Source organism: Gossypium hirsutum, chromosome A13, assembly GCF_007990345.1.
Source record: "Gossypium hirsutum isolate 1008001.06 chromosome A13, Gossypium_hirsutum_v2.1, whole genome shotgun sequence".
NCBI lineage: Eukaryota > Viridiplantae > Streptophyta > Magnoliopsida > Malvales > Malvaceae > Gossypium > Gossypium hirsutum.
Genome location: NC_053436.1, coordinates 23,930,930 through 23,953,578, shown reverse-complemented (window position 1 = coordinate 23,953,578; position 22,649 = coordinate 23,930,930). Strand labels below are relative to the sequence as shown.

Here is a 22,649-nt window from a genome sequence, read left to right as displayed (position 1 = left end):
TATATGAATCTCGTACGTACCTGAGTCACTTAACTCATTCACACATTCTTTCTCGACTTGACTTTTCCCGTTGAACTATTCGAAATCGTTAAGGATACTAGAAAATCACATAAAGCTCATACAATGTCATATCCCAGATATGGTCTTACATGTTATCACATATCGATGCCATTGTCCTAGACAGAGTCTTACACGAAATCATATAACGATGCCAATGTCCCAGACATGGTCTTACACGTGATCACAATACAATGCCAATGTCCCAGACATGGTCTTACATATAATTACATCTCGGTAATCCTAATGTCATGACATTCGTATCCTATACTTTTCCTAAGGTTCGTACGGGACTTTCGAATATCTTAACTTCATCGATTCTTGCTCGTTATTGCTTGTTCAACACCCATAGCAATTCAACAACAAATAAACATATATAAATCAATTTAAAGATGTTTATTTGCATATAAACTTACCTCGTATATACGATGAACGAATCAGATTGACTACTCGACAACTTTTGATTTCCCCCAATCTAAATCCGATTTCTTTCTTTCTTTATCTATATAAATTCAAATTTAGCTAATTTAATCACCTATTCATTCAACTTCATCCAAAAATACCTATTTGGGCATTTTTTCACTTTAGCCCCTAAAGTTTCACATTTATTCAATTTAGTCCCTTTTTCACAAATACATAAAATTCACAAAATTCAATAAGACCCATGCTTAGTCAAATTACCATAGTGCCCCTATCATCCCATATTTCACATTTATTTCACATTTTAACCCCTCAATTTACAAATTTCACAATTTAATCCTATTTAAGCATTTTCATTAAAAATCACTTTACAAAACATGATAATCTATCATTTATCTTTCATTTTTCATCATCATCCATCACAAAGCTCAAGCATTCATCAATTTAATTTTACAAAATCACCAACAAACTCAAAAATTAGGGCAGGGGCTAGCTAGTACTCAAAGCAACGATCTCAAAAATATAGAAATCATTAAAAACCGAACAAATTTCATACCTCAATCAAGATGAACAAGGGCCGAATGGATGAAAGCGTCAAAACCTTATTCTTTATCTAATATTTGGTGGTGGAAAAACACAAAAATGATGAATCAAATTTTGTTTATTTCTTTTAATTAACCTTAATTTCACATTTACTAAAATACCCTTAATACTTAATATTAAATTTCCACTAACCAAAGGCATATTTGTCCATCCATAAATCAAATGGTCTAATTTCATCATAAGGACCCCACATATAATGGATCATAGCAATTTAAACACTCTAACAATTAAAATGAAACTTTCACATTTTACGCGATTTAGTCCTTTTCCTCAAATTGAGCTATTAAACGATAAAATTAGCTTACGAAATTTTCACACATATATAATCACATGCTGTAAACACATGAAATAATATTAAATTAATTTTTTAACCTCAAATTTTTGGTCCCAAAACCACTGTTCCAATTTAAGCTAAAACTGGGCTGTTACACTAAGGATCTTGACCCACAATGTTTGCTTATTAGTGAGAAGATTAAATCCCAGCTTAAGCAAAAAGGAACATTTTGCTCATTGAGATTCCGAATGTCGAGGCCTCTATTGTTTTAAGGTTGATAGTAATCCGACCATTTAACCAAAGACATCTCTTGCCTTCCTATGTCTTTTCCCCAAACAAAATCTCATGCAATTCTTTCAATTTCGGCACAAATACTAATAGGGATTTTAAGAATTTGCATTAAATAATTGGGAATATCCATAAGAACCGAATGTGCCAAAGTAACTTTCCTTTCCATAAACAACATTTTAGCATTTCAATTGTCTAACTTCCTCTTGATTTTATCAACTATAAACTTGAACGTGCAAGTTGTTATCCTTTTATGCAACAAGGGCATACCCAAATAATAGCCCAAGTCATTTGCCCCAGTAAAGCCCAATAAACTAAAAATTCTATCTTTCTCAAGAGGTCGAATATTTTTAAGGAAGAATACCTCTATCTTGCTAGCATTCACTTTGTGACCCAACGGTGCTCTGAAAACATTAAGAACTTTCCTCATCGTCCGTGCCTGATTCACATCCATTTTCACAGACAAGAAAAGGTCATCAACAAAGAATATATGTGATAAAGACGGACCATCTTTTATAATTGATATAGGCCTCCAAGAATTATCCTTAACTTCTTTATCAATAAGCTGACCCAATCTCTCATGCATAGAACAAATAGATACGGGAAGAAAGGACACCCTTGACGGATTCCTCTCCTCAGCTTAAACCCTTTTGTAAGGCTTCCATTCCAAACAACCTGTGTAGATACAGTAGAAATGCAATCCATAATAATCCTAGACAAAAAGGAAGGGATACATAGCAATTAACGTGTCTTTTATGAAGTCCCATCTCAATTTGTCATATGCCTTTTCCAAATCCACCTTGATTGTCATCCACCATTTCTTACCCCTTTTGGTTCTCATTGAGTGAATGACCTCTTGGGTAATAATAATATTGTTAGTAATTTGCCTCCCTGTAACAAAACTGACTTGGTTATGAGTAATGATCCTAGGAAACACAGGCTTAAAATGGTTTGCAATAATCTTTGTATCTTATATAAAACATTACAAAGGCTGATGGGGCGAAATTGGGTTAAGGATTTCAGAAATTTAACTTTAGGGATCAAGACCAACAATGTTTTATTGACATTACAATCAATCGAGCTACCTAAAAATATCCCCTGAATCCAATAACACATCCTAGCCAATAGTCTCCTACTATTCTGGTAGAATAAGGCATGGAAACCATCCAGTCTTGATGCCTTCAACGAGCCCATACTAAAAAGAGCGGTATGAATCTTATCAACGGTAACAACCCTAGCCATATCCTCTAACCCATTTGTATATATCCTTGGAAATTCCCCACGCAATGGAAACAAAACATGCCTTTGGTCACTTAGAGAATAGAGTGATTTGAAAAATGAAATAGCTTCCCGTTGAAGAACTTTGTCATCAAAACACCAATCACCCTTAACCTTTATAGCAGAGATTTTATTGAAGCTCCTCCTTCTCAAGGTGTTGGTGTGAAAATAATTAGTGTTTTGGTCACCATGTTGAATCCACACTATTCTAGATTTTTGTCACCATAAAGATTCTTCTTCATCTAGGGCCTTTCTATACTCTATTCTCATCTTCATTCTAGCTCCAAAAGAAATATTGAACAATTCCTATCAAGCGTGACTTGAACTTAGCGCTTTCTTCCTTCTGACAATGTGCCCATACACTTCTTTATTCCACTTTTGAAGCTCTATGAAAAGGTTACCAACACAAATAAAGATTTTCTATGTAACAACCCATTTTTTAGTGGTGTCAGAAATAGTAGTTTCGGGGCCACCAAATTCGACGAGTAAGTTCTTAAATATTATTATTTAATATTTACAAGTTAAATGTAACTTTAAAAAGGCTTTTGATTTGATAACTTATGTTATTTAAGCGATTTCTTAAGTTTAAGTGGTAAAACCCTAAGGTTAAGTGGTTTTAAAAAAATGAGGTATCGGGACCTCGTTTCTATAAACTAAGCTGTAAATATATATATATGGAGTGTCATTAAGGTGGTATTAATGTTTCATTGAAAATTTTTAACGTTTCGATAGTTAATTAATTGAAAAGGACTAAATTGTAAAAGCTGCAAAAGTTGAATTCTATTAATTAAATGGATCAATTAGCTTTGAAAAGGTGAACTAATGGACTTGAATGGTAACTATACCATATTAAATGTGAGTGGATATTCATGGATAGGTTGCATGGTAAATTTCATGATTTTTAAAGGGTATATTAGTAATTTACTAATTAAAACTAAAATAAACCAAATCTAACTCATCATCTTGGTCATTCTTTAATTCAACCGAATAGCTATGGTTTGGGGAGGAAAAATCATTCAACCAAGCTAAAATTTTGATGCACGGTATGTGATTTGATCCCGTTTCTAATAGTTTTTATGTTTTTGAGATCGTTGCAACTAGGTCCAGCTAGCTTGTACCTTCGTTTTTGAAACTGTTAAAGATTTTGAATTTTTCCATTGATGAACCTTGTGATTTTAGATGTTAAATGATGAATTTGAGGTGTTAGTTGTTATTTATAAGTATTTTATTAAATGATTTTTGATGAATTATCGATTAGGGACTAAATTGTTAAAATAATAAAAGTACAAGGATTTGATGTGAAATTATTATAATAATGGGCTGAAATGGGTGCCATGAATATTCAGCTGTTATAATTTGGCATTAAAAATGGTTAATTTGCATGTTTTGGGCTCAGGGACTAAATTGAATAAAAGTATAACTTTAGGGGCAATTTTTAAAAATTTCAAAAATAAAGAAATTGCATAAAACAAATTTTTTTACTATCTAAATCAATAAATTAAATGAATTTATTAATTTAAATCAAGATCGAGTAGAAAATCGAGGAAAATAGAAAATTACCAAAAAGCCTTTGTACTTTGATATTTCTACAATTTAGCCAAGTAAGTTCGTTATACGATTATTCTTAATTTTATTGAATATTTCTTACTATTTCATTATTTTTTAAATCTTAAATGTCATTTAGCTATGTTTTAAGAAATTAAAACGTAACATTAATTCAAGCTCTATGCCTAGTAGGCTTCGTGCCGGTGATATTCAGGCTTTGTGCCTAGCAGGCTTTGTGCCGGTGATATTCGGGCTTTGTGCCTAGTAGGCTTTGTGCTTGTGATATTTGGGCTCTATGCCAAGTAGGCTTTGTGTTGGTGTAATTGTATTAGGTTTCGAGCTTAGCAGGCTTTGTTTTGGTGTGTTATATAGATAATTGGTACAGTAAATATTGTTTCAATTATCCGATGTTGTTTTATTTGGTTTAACAGACATGCAAAAGGAAAAGTGAGATATGTGCTTCAAATGAACTATGTCATGAAATTATGAAAAGGATTGAAATGGTAAGTTTATAATTGGGATGTAAATAGAATAGTTTATAATCTTATGAAAAGATTGATGATTATGTATCACGACTTATAAATCCCAGTATGTTATCTATGAAAAGTATATGTGATCTTATTGAATATACTCAATTGTGAGTTGAATGGTGTTCAATAGGTTTATACTAAGTTTAAAGTATTAGTGTTGAATCATGTGTAATCTATGTATTATAGTATTGAAAAGATAAGTTATGTTTCATGTTCTACGAACTTATTAAGCTCGATTGGGTTGGAAGCTCGTCAGAGATCTATCACACTATCCAATGATTATATTGGTAGATTTTGATGTCTTGATCAATGTTATAATGGCATGTATAGGTGGATTTGTGTATAAATAATCTAGTGGTTATTTTGGTATGTATAAGTATTTTATGGTTACTGTACTTACGGTATCTTGATGGTTGGTGTTAATATGGTTAAATTGATGCATGATTTTATGACCAAAGAGGTAAGTTTGTCATGTTTGCAATATGGTTAATAAAAGTATGCTTGAATATGAAATTTAGTTAATTGTGTTTGTACGAAAAAAGACCAATTGGGTATATGTTGGTATAGTTCAATGTGGTCGATTATGGTATAACTTGGTAAGGAATAAAGCTAAATATATATGGATGAGTTATGATCAAATATGTATTAGTTTAGGTATATGTGTGTTTGAGATGCATGAGAATAATAGTTCAAATGGTAAGTTATATTGACATGGTATAAGTCAATTATGGTATGTTTTAAAATGGTAACAAGGTGACCAATTATACATATGTTTGGTTCAGTTAATACTTACTTTTGAGGTGCCTTATATGGCATATTGGTTAAATGAAATCTGGTCATTCGAATTGGTCTTATTATGCATGTTTTAGGTATGTTTTAATGCTTGATTGTGTGTGCAAATGACTTATAGGTGTGTACTTGAATTGGGTGAAAGAAATTGCTTGAATTTGGCCTATTTCTTGTCCACACGGCCTAAGACACAGGCGTGTGTCTCAGTCGTTTGTGACACACGGCCATGCAACACGGTCGTGTGTCCCCTATAAGTTTCAAAGGGTAGCAAGTCAGTCAGTTACACAGCCTGAGACATTGGCATGTGTCTCAGCCATGTGACCCTTGTAGTTTAAATTTTTCTAAGTTTTTCCTTAAGGTTTCATATGTTTTCGATTTAGTCCTGAATCATTTTTAAAGTATTTCTAAAGCCTCGAGGGCTCGAATAAGGGACAATATGCATGTGTTTGATTAAACTATGATATGATTTACAAAATGTTTTTGAAATAGATGATTTTAAGTTACGTTTTTACGGTAATGTTGTATAACCCAATTCCGATGATGGATACGGGTTAGGGGTGTTACATTCTATCCACATTTTCAACTCTCACAAACAAAATTTTTGAAAGACAGATGTTGCACCCAAGAAGCCAAAAAGCGAAAAGGGGCTAATTGGTCTATTAATTATAGAAGAATCCTTTGATAACAAAAGCAGCTTGTGATCTAATTTCAAATGAGAGAAGTGAAAAACTAAAACATCTAGGAACATTTGAAACCATTCAAAGTTACCAATAGCCCTATCTAGTCTCTCAAATGTAGTCCCCCTTCTCCAAGTAAATTGGGGCCTCTTAAATCTAAGATCTCTAAGACCATTCACCTGGATAAAATCTTGAAACAGTTTACACCCCGAGAAAATCGATCAACCCCCTCTTTTCTGACATGGTGATAAGTATGCGTTAAAGTCACCCACCAATAACCAAGGCCTATTAACAAAATGAGTAATTAAATTCAAACAATTCCATAAATCCCTACGCTTTCGCTTGTCTAGACTACCATAAACGAAAGTCACAGAAACACCTTAAACCTCCATTTTCTTCCTAATGTAACTGTGAATAAATTAGGGGTTATTATTCAATACCTGAATCAGAATTCGACTCTTCTAACAGATGCAAACTCTCCCAAAAAAGTCCCGAGCTTTTACTCTATGAGAGAAGTCAAAACCAAGCTTAGAAATAATTTTGTCTGCCTTAGGACCACTAACCTGAGTTTCAAGGAAAATTGCTATCTCAACTTTATGCTCCACAAAATAATCATTAACCACCTTGATGAATTTAGGACCTGCACAACTTTGGCAGTTCCAAACAAAAAGCTTAGGCAATAACATAGACAGAAATGTAAGAAAAGTAACTTCAAAGGTGTCTATATACCATCTATTACTAGCTTACTACCATCCTCCGCCTCAAAAATGGAATTGGTAACCACTCTTTCAATATCATCAACAATACGGCTCATTGCCTCCGAAATAGGCAATCGCTCAAACCCTCAGCTCTTAAAATTGCTGCTCTTACCCCGTAAAGATATTAGAGATTTTTTACCACGTTTGGGTCCCCCTCTATATGAAGGGACATTCCAGAATCGCTCCCCAATGCCACCTCCACCTTTTTATTGGTCCTCCATACGTCTTCCAGTAGGTTAAGGTCTTGATTTTTGACAAAAATCACAGTCAAATGTTTATCCATATTAAGCATAGTTTTCAAGGCCCTCTCTACCAGCAAATTAGAACCCCCACTCGTTGGTGAAATGTGCTGTGCAATGGATGTTTCCTTCAAAAAAATTTTAGCTGCAAATTGGTTTAATGACCCCGGTTAATCCATAGGAATCGGGTCCTTCCTGATATGACCCATTCCATCCACAAATTCTGAAGCACCTGTGGGCCCACCAGCTGCATTTGAAGTATTACCAATGACCAGGCTTCTCATGTTAACATACCCAAATTCTTTAACCATGTCATGCGGCCCAAAGTCTTTGCCATTCCCACGGTCCAAAATAGAATTATCAACACCCAAAGGGTTGTCATAAATGACCAATCCTTTCCCCTTTCATTTAGCATTAAATTCAAGCAGGATATTCTACACAGCATCTATCTCATTGTCCCTTAAATTAAGTAGAGCATTAAATCGAGATCCCTTAAGGTTTGCACTTTCCTTAACAATCTTGTCAAAGCCCTTACACCGATCAAGCCTCCTTGACGACCGGTCAACTAACATCCGATGCCCAAATTCGTCAGCTCCATCATGATTAACCATAGAACCAGTGGATCGTGTTTCCAAGTTCAAATCAACATTTTCACCTCCTAGTTTTTCCTGAACATGCAAAGTCGGGCATGACTCTTTCACATGTCGATAATGGCCACACGAAAAGCATACATTAGGAAGAGATTCATACTCTACCCTTTGCACCCTACCATCCACTTTAATTCTAGAATTAATGGTTTATTCAGGTCAACCATAATTGTCAAGCGAACAAACCTACCCCACAGGCAATTCCCTATGTTATCATCTGACTTGATGACTCTACCCACAATCTCCCCAGTAGATTTGATAACACTTTTTCAATACATAAACCCTGAAACACTTGAGAATCGAATCCAAATGACAAAATTCAACGGGAACGGTTGGCCCGTGGAAAAGTATTCAGTCCAAAGTTGCACAGTAAGATAATGCCCAAACACTATCTACGGTCCTTCAATAAGCACCTGAACATAATCATCTTCTCCTGTAGTTTGACCAAAAAATAATCATTTTTTAGATCCATAATCGTTCTAGGGGTTGATGGTTTCCACAAACTATAGATCTTATTTGAGAGTGTATGATAGCCTATTTTCTTGCCCAAAAGTTTCACAAAAATTGTCTTTGACGTTCTTCAATACAAAATTTGATGAACACGATCAGAAAATCTAATCGACGGAATGTTGTCCTCTGTTCCAACAGTCACATCACCCTCAAGCAATAGAACGTCATCCACATCTGTTTCCAGTACCTCTTTCCCCAATGATTTCTTGGACCCCATCAGCATGAAATATTTTATATCTTAGTTATATTTCTTTTATATTATATTTTATGTTATATTGATTCTATTAATATTCTATATTAATATAGTAATATAATATTACTAATATTACTGACTCCATTTTTATTTTCTAGTTTATTTTATATTTTAGTATATTTTACATCTAAATTATATAGAAATTTTTTTATATAGATAGATTTAATAGATTTAATATAGATTAAATTTATTTCTATTTAGTTTAGAGTTCTAAACAGAGATAAATTAAATATAGCTTTTAATCTTATGTTGTTAGTTGAAAGAGTAAGCAATCTCACATTGTCTAGGAACAAGCTACAAATAGATTTTGAGTCTATATACTCATATCTCATATCCCACATCTCACATCCTACATCGCTTAAGAAACAAGAGAAATGAGACTTGGGTCTATATAAAAACCTGTTTTATAAATTTTATTTTCACATTAATAGGTGACACCAAAAAATAAAAAAATATTGGTGCTGTCACTTTTAGTGCTGATGTGGCGGAAAGAATTTCCAAAAAATCTACCTATTCTCGTAATTTCTCCAAAAATGGCTTAATCTGGTAAATTTGAAAAAATTTCTGCATTTTTAAGTAATAAAGTCCATAAATTGTTTATCAAATAGTCTTGTTATTTACAACTTTTATTCTTATCAAACAACATAATTATATTTTGTATTCAACTTTTACTAATTTAACAAAAAAATTAATATAAATTTAATAATTATAAAATTTAGTACTAAAAATTTATCACATAATTTTTTGGCAAGTAAAATTAATATTTAGATTGTAAAACAAATCCTTATTTATTTATCTACCGTCAATATATAAATTAGATAATCTCATCTATCTTGTAATTGTTCAACTGTCTCTTGCAGATGCCAGGTAATTATAAGGGCAACTTCCATTAATCTTTGGTTTGTGATGATGAAATGTTTATATTAGATAAGGCTAAGCAAAAAAAAAAAAAAACCGAAACGAACCACCCGCTGTGTTAGGTTTATATTTGATTTTGAATCTATTATTATTTAAATCTATTTAATTTTAGGTGATTCGTAATTCATAAGTTAAAATTTGATACAGATTCGATTGCGGTTTTTAAAAATTCATAATAAATTAAATTATGTTATTAGTTTATGTAGTTTGTAAATGTTATTAATTTAATCTTTATATTTTAATTTGATTAATTTTAATTTTTTTATTTTTTGAATTAGTTAATTTTAATCTCTATACTTTTTAAAATTTAAAATTTTAATCCTAGCTCAAATAGTAATAGTTAAATTCGTTTGGTTAAATTCAATTTCGTCTAGTTAAATTCAATTACTAGTCGTGTACTATGTGTATAAAAGCAGTTTTAGCCTATATTCTCTAATTAGATCATTCAAGTCCCTATAAATTTTGGAAATATAAACTTTCAATATTAATGCAAATGATAATAGTTAATCCAAATTAAAGTATAAGGACTAAATTAATAATTTTTGCAAAGTACAGGAACTAATAGCAGGATTTAACCCATAATAACTGCATGATAAATGCAATGTTTCCAAAACCGATTCGAACCAAGTTGTTATCACCCCTAATAGTAGAACCTACTGAAAGCTTCCGGAAAGTAGCCACCAAACTGGAAATACTGTACGGTTTCATTAAAATTCAAGGGAATGTCTAATGGAAAAAGCAGGTTTATAAACAAGAAATTTTGTGAGTGATAAAGTTTAAAGTTTAGGGAAAGTAAAGTCAGACTTGTTTTGCTAAATAATGGTTCATTTACATGCCTATACACACACACACACACACACACACACACAAAAAAAGGGAAAAAAAAAGAAATTACATATCAATGAGGACACTAAAAAACATAAGTTCCAAGCATGTATTAAGTATACATTTTCTCAAATACCTCCGATGGCTAATGTCGAACTTGAGCAGCAGATATAAGAGGGCTATTAAGACTATCAGAATTTGCAGAAAACTGAATTGGTAGCAAGGCAGGATCCTGATATGCAGCCACTAAGTTATCGTAGAATTCGGCCATTTTCGGATCATTCCGGTCTTCCCTGTCTCTCTTTATCAGAACCTGCAAGTTTCAAAACCCGAGCCAAGATCACGATAGAGGATTTATACTACAATTGTGAAACTCGTGAATGGGACATAAAGATACGTACCTCGGCAGGGTAAGCGATGAAATTTGGCAAGAAACGTTTCCGGCAGTACTCATTGAAGAGAAGTGTGAGGACAGGAAGAGGGAAAATTAACGTTGATGCTAATGGGAGCTTCTTCAGTGTAAAGAGTCCAATTGCAATAGCTTGCATGAGTACGAGGGAGAATATCATCGAATTGTGCACAATTGGCCAAAACTTCCCTGCGGTCTCGTACTTCGGTGCATATACATTTAAGAACTGCAAAGTAAATTTGTCAAAGGTTAATGAAAGTTGTCCAAATTAATACCAGAAACTAACTATATGTACAAATAGTGAAATACAAACGTCAAAATTACTATATACTGCTCCATTTGTTTGCATGAGAACTACCCACGAAGGCAGAATAGAAAACAGGAATTATAACTTAACTACTTGTGGAAGGCTTTATATATTATAATTTTCGGTCAGTGAATCAAACTTCATAAATTAATCTTACAAAGATGCACTCGTTGCAATCTCATATTGTTTTAATTGGACTTGGAGTGTGAGTCTCGAATAAGGGTATGCAACGAACATGATTATGTTCAACTTCTTTTTCTAAGTTTTTCCATGTACCTTTAGATAGTTGTAGATTACTCATCTCACTTGATGAATGGATTCTGAGAGTAAGGAAACTAACTTGACATGATTTGCTTGGAGATGAAAATTAAAAATATGGCAGGGAAAGAAAGGGACATAGATAGCTAACTAACCTGGTTTCGATAGATGATATAAGCAAGACAGAGGTACACCAAGAGGAAGGGCAAAATTAATGGTGCAAGGAAGAAATATGTAATTCCAAGAAGCCCGAAGAAAAGAATCCTTGGAATGTCTCTGTGGTAAGGAATCGATGGAACTTCAAACTCTTCGTCTGAGCAACAAGAGAAGGGTTTTTGTATCAGACTCCAAATGAGAGGGATTATGCGAAAAAGTTCTGATGAAGTACTCGTCCATCCGGACGTCACCACATAAGCAATGAAGAAAGATGCCTACAAAAAGAATTGGAGTGTCATTATCATGGATAATAGTTCTAAATGAACAGAGGGTGAAAATTTAATAGTTATTGCTTTCGGGGCAAGTAACAAACATAATAATTTATTTTGTACTTTTCAATAATTTTCCATGTACAGATAGCATTTTCGTTCAACTTTTTTTTTTCTCGATTAGATAACAGAAATTAACATAGTTGTAAGATTATTATATACTGGTTATGAATCAATTTTTCTTCTACAACATTTTCCCTCAAATTCGATTCAATAGTATTAAAGTTGTGAAGTAATCTCGATCGGCATATACATAAACAAGAAGAAAGTTTATCAGTGGATTAAGTTACAGCAATGATTGAGACATTTCCCCTGCCTTAATTCCTGCTTCTATGAACCACAAGAGAAAGAACCCTATTCCTTTTGCCCCTATTAAATTGGATAAAACTAGTCAAAGAAGTTTGTGGAGGAAAATGCATTCTAACCTGTGCAGGAACCGCTGAGGCGAGCTTTGCAGGGATATGCTTGGGATCAAGGAAGATAGAAACCTGATACAAAACTGATCCAGAAAATACAGTTGCAAAAAATATGTTCCATATAGTGAACCATAGCACTTTGTTACATGCACTCTTCTCAATATCACTGTGGCATATGTATCCTTGAATGGAGGAAAGGAACTCCATTATTGGAGGCACAATCTTGAGAAACAACTGAAGAATAAGGCTGGGAAGGTACCCTGTAATTACCTGACTGACAAATGTTCTGCAAACAGAACACATAATAATCAAACTTTCATCTTATTAAGAAAATGAACAAAGATGGATAAATAACATGAAAATGCACAGTTATCACACATTTGCCATGCATATGAAAATATGATTAAATACTGTATATATAAAAAGCAACCAATCGTTTGTCTTTATTCTGCAATCTTCTAATTAATAGGAAACATTAACGAAATCGTGTAAGCATAGAATTATGCAATGATATAGTAGGTTACAACGTTTTACTCTCCTTGTTTGAATGACATGAGACAACAAACTTAGGAAGAATTTTCCATGAATTTTACAAGGAGAAAGCTAGGGCAATAACACAAACATACAGCAGAAAAAGGTAAACAACAGGAATGATGGTGAAATACTGGAGCTAAACTACACTTACATGGTTAGAATGCTTTTCAAGAACGGAAACCAAATTTCCAACTGATTTAGGTTAGTGAGGCCTTGCACAACCAGAACCGGAATAAGGAATAGAATTGTCAGTAGTATGCATGCAACAATAACAACAATCTTAGAAAGCCATCTTCTCATGAATGATGATGAAAAAAAGGGCCAGTAGACATCATTCGGCTCGGGAGCTAGTTCTGTGACCCACTCTGTTGGGTTAATTGATTGTTTCATGTGGAAAGCAACTGCTGCACCATACCGAGACTTGAAAGAGACAAAAGCTGCTCGAACTTCCTTTTACATTGAATACGAAATTATCAATAGGATGCTCCATACATTACAAAAAAAAAAAAAAAATTAAAACCAACTTAATTGCAATGTTAAGATTCAGGTGTCCTTGCATATATGGCCACAAAAAACGAAGTAGAACATGGCCATAAGAATGGTAAAATAGTTACAAGAAAGATGTGGAGAGCCTAGAAAGAAGCAGATAAGAGTCATCCTTTTGTAACGGTAATTTATTATACATCATTTGCACCTTAAATAAATCGGGAAAAGGAAGCTAGCAAAAGTAAAAAAAAAAAACAAAAGTGGAAATTTATCATTTTTCTAATAAAATAATCAAGGTCAGAGGTTTGTCCAACCCTTGAATAAGGAGAGCTCATACCAGTTGGGAGGCATCATCTCATAACATGGTCACTATTTTCCGCATTGCTAGAAAGAAGTAATGGAAATTTTTGACTTTAGATTCTAAGGATCCACCTATATTTGGTATTCCCTTACTTTGACTTTTACTTACTGAAGGGTCCATTTACAAGATCCTGAGGAAAGTTCGAAAATAGAACAAATGCCAAAAAGAAAAACAGCAGGTACAAGCACATACTTGTGTTGCCAATGAAACTTCAGATCGCTCTAATCTCATATTCTCCTCTATGTCTTCTAATTTCTTTCCATAATGATCCACCAGATCAACCCTGTGCCGAAAAAACCCAACATGCCTATACTGCGGCTGATTGGGTTCTGATTGTAAGTGCGTAATCCTTTTATACAATTTTTTTGCATCCTTCTGAAAGGGATTAAACAAAGTAATGAAATTAACTGTTAGAAATAAGAACAGAGCACTAGAGTTGCTGATATAGAAAAATAATGAGAAGAGGACAGGGTGCTTTTTAGTACCACTAGCATACACATGACCAATGGCCATACATGGAAACAAAGCCACAGGCTTAAGATGAAAATATTTCTCAATTATGTTAATTATTCTCACATAAAAAAGAAATAAAAGAAGAATTAAAGAGAATATAAAAAAAGGGTAAATCAAAACTAGAAGCAAGGAAATGAAAAACATTAAAAATAATTGCTTACAATGAGACTTTGAAGTTTACTTGATCTATGAACAACCATATGTGAAAGGTATGTAGAAGGATGGTACTCCATGAAAAATCTTTCAACACTCTCACTAACACTACTTCCAGCAGAAACAGGTATACTGCGTACCAATATGGTGAATTGATGAGGCTGAGGTTTGGTTGAGTGAAAAAAGTCTATCCTTTTTCCAGTTATACATTTATATTCCTGCAGAAAGTCGCAACTTAGTAGCCAGTACAAATATAATCGCTTAAATAGCCCCAGAATCATTCACAAGTATAGAAAAATATGATCAGTAACATCAAACTGATTTCCATAAAATTAGCAACCCTGTGACATTAAAAATAGATGATCAACTGTTCAAAAAATTTCATGTAATAGACTAAGGAATTTGATGCAGTTGAATTCTGTTATTGAATTTCTTTGGAGCAGAGAAGTAGACTTACATAATAGAGCAGATAGCAAACAAATGCAGTGACAAGATACACAGCGCTAAAGTGAGCCCATAACCTGCAAAAAAAGAAGAAGCTAAAACTAGTTTCATTTACACTTGATTAGGCCTTAAGCATGTGATAAAGCTACAACTTCTCAGTTCTAAGAGATAATGACCAATTATTTAAGACTTAAGAATATAAAAACATGATCTTTGTATGACATAGCTTATCCTTCTCAGGTTTCTCTCAAAGGTACCAATAAAACACTCTTTGCTTGAAGTTAATTTCTGAAGGCATGTAGAATCAACGTTCAAGTCAAGTAAAAAGTAACTTTAAACTAGAAATTACCTTTTTGAGCCACTGCTTAGATTTGAAATGGTAAACACGTCCAAAGAATTATTTGACAAATCAGCAAAATCAATATCGTGAAGCTGATCCCCGGAGCAATTGACAGGGAGAAGAACAAATATACCAATAACCCCAGCAAACAAAAATACTCTCAAACTGCAGTAATAAGAGCAAATAAACAAACATAAGGTTGAGGCAGCAAAGCTCTTGATAAAACGTTAATAAAATTGGTAATATCAAGAATCAAAAAAAAGAAAAAGAGAAAAAAGATAAAGATCAAGTAATGCATACATAATCTGAAAAGAAAATAATAGAAAAATTAGAAGACTAAGGACTGAATTTATTTTCACTTAAACAATCAATCTTTTCTTCCCATCCATTCTGCAATCTCTCTTTCTCTCTCTTTCTCCGAGACACACACATAACTAGAAAACAGGGACACGTCACACGATTTAAAAAGGAAAAACTACGCCTACAATGTATAACCAAATATCCCTTAATTGATTACCTGTTGAAGCTGCAGAAATCACATTATGTCTAATGATTTTCTTCTTGATAGTAGCATACATGAAAGAAAACACTCACCTAAATGTTATAACACGCATAAAGACCACAGCATCTAAGCCGGAGGTTGACAAGAGGTCCTCTTCAGATAGTTTCCATGCCCTTTTGACCCAACCGGGAGATGGTATTAGCCTTTCTAAGTTGAAATGACTTCTCCGCTTAGAGCTCCCCTCAGCAATCAAGCGTGGTATATAAACTTCATAATTAGTAGGTTGTTTCCTCAATATTGAATATAATGTGAAGAATAATACACAAAGTCCAGAATTTATTCCCACTGATGTAAGTAGAGCAGACACAAGCATCTCTTCAGAGCAATATCAAACCCTTCAAAAAGATGGCTTATATATTAAAACTGCACCAACAAGAAAACAATTAATCAATTAACTTACAAGAAGGGAAACAATTACAATTTGACAGCAATTGTTCATTATAAGCTTAAAAAAGAAGATAAAAGGATTTCGCTGCCTACATGCAGAAATGATAATTAGCTAGAATAAGTAGAATGATAAATCATTTCAATCGGTCGAGAACAATAAATAAATAAAGACTCTCAAAAACTTTTATTTCAAAGCTGATTAATTTTCATGTCAGCCAATATTCCATTATACAATTAGCAGACGTCAATATCTAATTCTCTACTACTTTTGTTTCTCATTCCTGGATCTACTACTTCCTAAATGCAACGAAACAACATTGTGATTAAAAAAAAAAAAGCAAACAGTCACAGGATCAGAAAACCGCGCAAACAAGCTCAAACAACATTTTCATAAAATAAAAAAAAAAGGCGATTCAAACTAGAAATGGAGCAATCATTCAGCTCAAACTGCCACGAATCACAAATATGTATAAAAAACAATTTACGATAACGTCACTGCACTACTTACTGCCGCTCCAAAATAAATTTCAAACTCAGAGATGATTATGTAAAAACAAACAAACTTTCTTCTGGTACAGTTGGGAGTGTAGAGAGTTTGAATCGGATGAAACGCGAAGGATAGTTGAAGAAAATGTTTCAGAGTTAGAGGCCAGATATAAGTCCAGTATAAAATACCATTAATTCAGGGGACGATTGGAGGTTGCTTGTTGCAGTGGCTTTTTTATTTATTTATTTATATATATATATTCTTGTTGTAATTACAAAAAATGTCCTTTAATTATTTTTTTGGACTAAAATTAGTGAACTACGCTAATTTCGTGTTTGGATTTTTTTCTGTTTTTGTATTTTATAAGTGAAAAGGGCATTTCGGATTTTGATTTTAGTATTTTTTTAATAAAAATTTAAAATTTGGGAAGGATTTGTTGATTTATAGTTGGAAGTCAAACGGGGAATAGAGCAACTAACAGTCAATCTACCCCCCAAAGAGCTTTGCATTAAAAAAAAAAAGGGCTTTTTTAAAATAAGTTGGACATGACACGAAGCACAATTGTTTATTATTAGAATATTCCTAAGCATATAATATGTTTTGATTTGAAGTTTATAAATAATTTAAAATTTTATAAAAATTTATATAACTCTTCCTCCATTCACACACAGGAAAAATAAGGTAAATTAAACAATACTTCTTTCAACTCACCTAATAAAAAATCATTCAATTCTTATAAGAGAATAGAAAAATGTAACAAAATGTTTTTTAACGGTGTAAAAAATAATAATTTTGGAATAATAATTTCGATGAGTGAATACGTGAATATTATTATTTAATATTTACGAGTTAATTATTTTGATATAATGAATTTTATCTGATAATTTTTATTTAATTGGATAATTAGTTAAATATAAGTGAGAGGTTTTTGGACCTCGTTGTTGTAAACCAAACTCATAAATATTTACGGAGTTACTAAATAGGTATATTGAAGTTTGGCCCGAAAATTTTAGTGATTTAATAGTTAATTACAGAAAAAATACTAAATCGTAAAAACTTGATTTTTATGAAATTTTAGTTAATCAAGGGGTTAATTAAATTTTGTTAAGGGATTTAAGTGATAATTAACCACTTTTTAAGAAAGTGGGACTGTTGGTTTTGATTTAAATTAGCATATGTGTCATATTAATTAAATAAAAAATTTATGGTAATATATGTTAAAAGAATTAAAAACAATTTGTCATCTTCCCCTCACCTCATTTTGTTTCTCACCGTTCAAAGGAAGAAAGAGCAAAAGAAGCCATGGCCGAATTGCTTCAAACTTTCAAGTCGTGCATGAATGCTATTTTTAATATTGTTTTTTTTTGTATTTTTTTATGTTTCTAAGATTATTGCAACTAAGTTCAGCTAACTCATATTTTCGATTTGAAAACTCTTAAAGATTTTAAAACTTGTTTAAATGTTCTTTTTTATATAAACAGGTAGATTTGGAAGCTATGAATTGTTTAAGGACTATTTTATAAAGTGTTTTTGTTAATTTTGAACATAAGCACTAAATTGTTAATATCTTGAAATTTATTTGTAATTTCTGAAAATTTTGATAATAGGTGGCAGTAATTGAATGTATTTGGAATTGGTTTAAAGTTTGAAGTCTAAATTTGAAAGTTATGATAAGTTTAATTTTTGGAACTAAATTGAATAAAATGTAAAAGTTCAAGAAAATTGTGTAAAATGATATCAAAGGATTATATGCATGAATTTGAGTATTTTTATGAGATTGGTATTGATATTTTGAATCTTAACTATTATATAGATCAAGTTGTGACTTAGGCAAAAAACTAAAAATTTCCGAATAATCCTTGGTATCCAAAGCGTTACCGTTTTGTCAAGTAAGTTCATACTCTTATATTTGGTTAAATGTTGTTAATGATATATATATGTATGTATGCATGCATGTATGTATGTATATTTAACACTACAGAAATGAAATTGATTCATGCAAAAAATACTGAATTTTTGAAATAATTTTGATGAATAAAGTAAAAGTTTCATACATGAGATTTTTGTCTGAATTTATGTTTTGGATCGAGCTCCAGCATTTGTTGCAGACTCGGATATACATGTGACTTAGATTTAGCCTGGACTGGTAATCTGTTGTCATTTTAAAGGTTTAACTTGGAGGTTTAGGTTGGACTAGTAACCTTACATGTATACATAGCCTTGGCCAGGCTATTTTTCTGTGTTGTCACTGGTTTAGCCCGAACGATTAACCTAACACATTTATTTTGTGTCTGATTAGCTCTTATTAGAATTATCTATTTCTGGACTTATGTATTGAATATTTTTACAGAGATCCATCGAAAGAATAGAAATTAATTGATACGAAACTGTTTCACTAAAGTAAGCAAAATATGAAATTTGAATATCTGTATGTTCATTACTTATTGACCCAAAATTGTTGAACTATGCCATGATATGAATGAATATGTCAAGGACATATGATGAAAATTTTAATGATGAAAGAGTTGCAAAGTGATAAATTGGAAAATGGATTCATGATAAATTTTGAGTTAAAGTTGGTATTTTACCATTTGAAATTATATATGTGGTTTGGACTAAATCTCATATTGTTGATGTTTTGAATGCTATGAAGGTGAATTTGTTTCATATTGATTCATATAATTGTTAAATGCTTAAGGTAAGTTATTTGTTATATTATATGAGCTTACTAAGTATTTTATATACTTACTCAAGTTACTACTTTTTTTGTAGATCTTGAACTGTCCGAAACGTGTCGATTAGATCAACGAGAAGCATACACTTTTCATCTCCCAATTTGGTAGACTTTTGATGTTTCAAACTTGGTTATTTGTGACATGTACTTAGGAGAATTCAATATTGTAGAGCTTGTGTTTATGATTTGGCATGGATGAGTTTGAATGAATATAAATATTTAAATAAATGCATATGGTAATTTAACATATAGATGTTTATGACAAAGACATGGATAGTATTAAGTATTTGTTTAGATGATAGCATGAAATAGCAATGGACTTTGTTACGTTAGTTAAATGTTTTCATTTGGTGTAATTGAGTTTTGTATGAAATGATTAAAGGCATTGATAGTTATTGTACATTTTACTTGATGAAATTGGTATAATGTTTTAGGTTATATTTTTTATTTTGCCTATTGATATCCTAGTTAAAGAAATAATGCTTGTATATGAATGTTTAGGTATGATTAACCTATCAAGAATGGTAAAGTTTTCTTATGGTTTACTGGTTGAATTTTTGGTGCCAATGAAGGCATATTGGTTGCTTGTTTAAATTATTAGTAAATTGATGTTTTGGTCTTGTAATGTACATATTTTGGAGTAGGTTTGAATGATGTTATATGAAAATATAGGTTTTTCGGTATGAATGGTATACAAATTGCTTAAAACAAGTTATATATGTTACACACGACATTAGTTAGTTACACAGTCTGGAGACACGACTAGGTGTCTCCTTTCACATGGTCTGAGCTCTACCACATAGTTGAGCCACATGGCCATGTCCTTGCACAATATGGTCCTTGCCTTGTCACACAGCCGTGTAACCTCTGTTTTCATTATTTACCTATATTTTATAAAAGTTTTGTTTTAATCTAGAATTGTAACAGCCCGATTTAGGGCCTAGTCGGAACAGTGGTCTCGGGACCACAAATTCAAAGTTAGAAAAAAATTATTTTATTATTTTTATGAGGTTATAGTATGATTTTATTAGTGCATGAAAAATTTGGTGAGCTAATTTTAATGTTTTCTAGCCCAATTTCGAAAAAGGACTAAATCGCATAAAAGGCAAAAGTTGCATTTTAGTACCCAAATAAGTTATATAGCTAAAGAAATTAAATTGAGGGCTTTTAAAGGGCAATTACACCCTTTTTATTAGTGTTGGCCGACCATGTGATGGGTTTTAAGCAAATAGTAAAAGTATTAGGTGGATGATGTCATGATTTGGTGATAAAATAATGCCTAAAAGCCTAGCTATCATTTCTTTCTTCTCCATCTCTCTTCTCCACCGAAAATATCAACAAAAATGGAGTTTTTAAGGCTGAAAATTTTCAGCAACTAAAAAACCTCACAAGTAAGTGATTCCCACACCCTTTGTTGATGATTTTTGCGTTTTTGAGACCCTTGAAGCATGAGTTTTCAAATGAGGGTGATATCTTGCAAAATGGTCAAGAGTTTAGAGTGTTTTCATGAAAGTATTTGTGATGTTTATTGAGTTTTTATGGAGGAATATGAGTCCCAGTTGTTTTATAAACAACTTTTGTAAAAGGTGTTAGCATGAAAACACCTAAAGGGGCTATTTTGCATAAGTTGTAAAATAGTTAATAAGTATGTGAAATAGTGATTATTTGAAGTCGCCATAATAGAAAAAAATAGTTTGGTTAGGCCTAAGATACAATGAAATTCGATGAAAATCGATTTTCGGGCATAGGGGTAAAATGGTCATTTTGCCAAAGTTTAGGGGCAAAATGGTCATTTTACCAAAGATGTAAATTTATGATTGCTTAATCCTAATTAGTGACTAAATGAGTGCATATTGTCATTATAGATCAAGAATTACCAAATCCGAACCTAGATCGGGGGAAGGCCAAGCAAACCGACTAAACCGAATAACCAAGTACTTTTTGTAAACCGAGGTAAGTTGTATGTAAATAATACAACTACACTGTTAATACTTGTATTCATATCACCATTGAATTGATATTGTATGAGTTGTCAAGTTATGAATTGAGAATGTCTAGTAATATTTGAGATAATAGAAATATCCCGTTGAAACATTAGAATACGAATTGGATATTCGTGCCAAGGCATTTGAGTGATTTGTGTGCCAGTGTAAGACATGTCTGGGACATGCTTCGGCCACATTATGAGAGCCAGTGTAAGACCATGTCTGGGACATGGCATCGGCATCCAGACAAGGGCTAGTGTAAGACATGTCTGGGACATGCATCAGCCATACTATAATAGCCAGTGTAAGACCATGTTTGGGACGTGGCATCGGCACAGAGATGAGTGCAAGTGTAAGACATGTCTGAGACATGCATCGGCCTCAACAGAGATAGCCAGTGTAAGACATGTCTAGGACACGCATCGGCTAAGAGTTGTGCTAGTGTAAGACATGTCTGGGACATGCATCAGCACGCGTATATGAGAGCCAGTGTAAGACCATGTCTGGGATGTGGCATCGGCAATATATATCACGTTGAAGGTTCATAGAATATCCAGTAGTATTCCAAACATTTCAATGATGTGAGTTGTAGATCAATCTTGATAAAGAAAGAATAATCATGTTGTGAGTGGTACAGGTACCTATATGGTAAGCATGAGTAACGAGCTTAATTTAGAGAATGTGACTCGAGTAGATGATAATGAGTAAGTTAAATTATGTTTAGCTTTGAGCTATAAGTATGATGACTAATGGTGAGATTGTTGTTGAATTTATTTATATGCAACTTACTAAGCTTTATGCTTACCCTCTTTCCTTTCCTTCTTCTTTCAGTGTTATCAAGCTAACTGTCGAAACCATTTTTTTTAAAGGGATGTTTGAAAAATGGGGATCGACTTTTGAAAAATGAAAACGGGATTCTCCACCAACCTTTTTAGGTGTGATTGGATCACCTTATAAAACATTTTGGTCTACGAAAATTAAGAAAACAAGTTCGGGAGTCGGTTACGTACGAGGAAGGATTAGCACCCTCGCAATGCCCAAAATTGGTATCAAATTGAATAGTTTTCTGTCTTAATGTCAAAAATTTGAAAGGATTTAAAAATAGGATCCCTTTTTTAAAAATGGAATTAGTTAAGTTGAAAAATCGAGATTCCTTACCTCCAAAAGAATACAAACA

At 32.6% G+C, this 22,649-nt stretch overlaps 1 protein-coding gene across 2 annotated transcripts; it reads right to left on the bottom strand.

Annotated features, from left to right (window-relative positions):
- Window positions 1-10,513: 10,513 nt before the first annotated feature.
- LOC121212732 (CSC1-like protein At1g69450) lies at window positions 10,514-17,081 on the bottom strand. 2 transcript variants are annotated; one of them, XM_041086120.1, is made up of 11 exons: window positions 16,942-17,081; window positions 15,912-16,242; window positions 15,327-15,482; window positions 14,991-15,054; window positions 14,542-14,751; window positions 14,060-14,242; window positions 13,172-13,470; window positions 12,496-12,772; window positions 11,741-12,016; window positions 11,013-11,246; window positions 10,514-10,924 (listed from the first exon to the last, which is right to left on the bottom strand). In XM_041086120.1, exons 2-11 carry the CDS (start codon window positions 16,190-16,192, stop codon window positions 10,757-10,759), a joined length of 2,148 nt encoding a protein of 715 aa, XP_040942054.1. In that variant the 5' UTR covers window positions 16,193-16,242; window positions 16,942-17,081; the 3' UTR covers window positions 10,514-10,756. The 2 variants fall into 2 exon arrangements, with proteins under 2 accessions (XP_040942054.1, XP_040942053.1); XM_041086119.1 differs by having other exon boundaries at window positions 16,775-17,010.
- Window positions 17,082-22,649: the final 5,568 nt, after the last annotated feature.

What these genes read in the sequence shown, in the direction of transcription:
- LOC121212732 (XM_041086120.1), bottom strand. Translation starts at nt 16,192, where the DNA reads ATGCTTGTGTCTGCTCTACTTACATCAGTGGGAATAAATTCTGGACTT. An exon ending in CTAAGCAGTGGCTCAAAAAG is followed by an intron (nt 15,055 to 15,326) that starts GTAATTTCTAGT and finishes CTTTTTTTGCAG; the next exon opens with GTTATGGGCTCACTTTAGCG. An exon ending in TCATCGCTTACCCTGCCGAG is followed by an intron (nt 10,925 to 11,012) that starts GTACGTATCTTT and finishes TGAAACTTGCAG; the next exon opens with GTTCTGATAAAGAGAGACAG.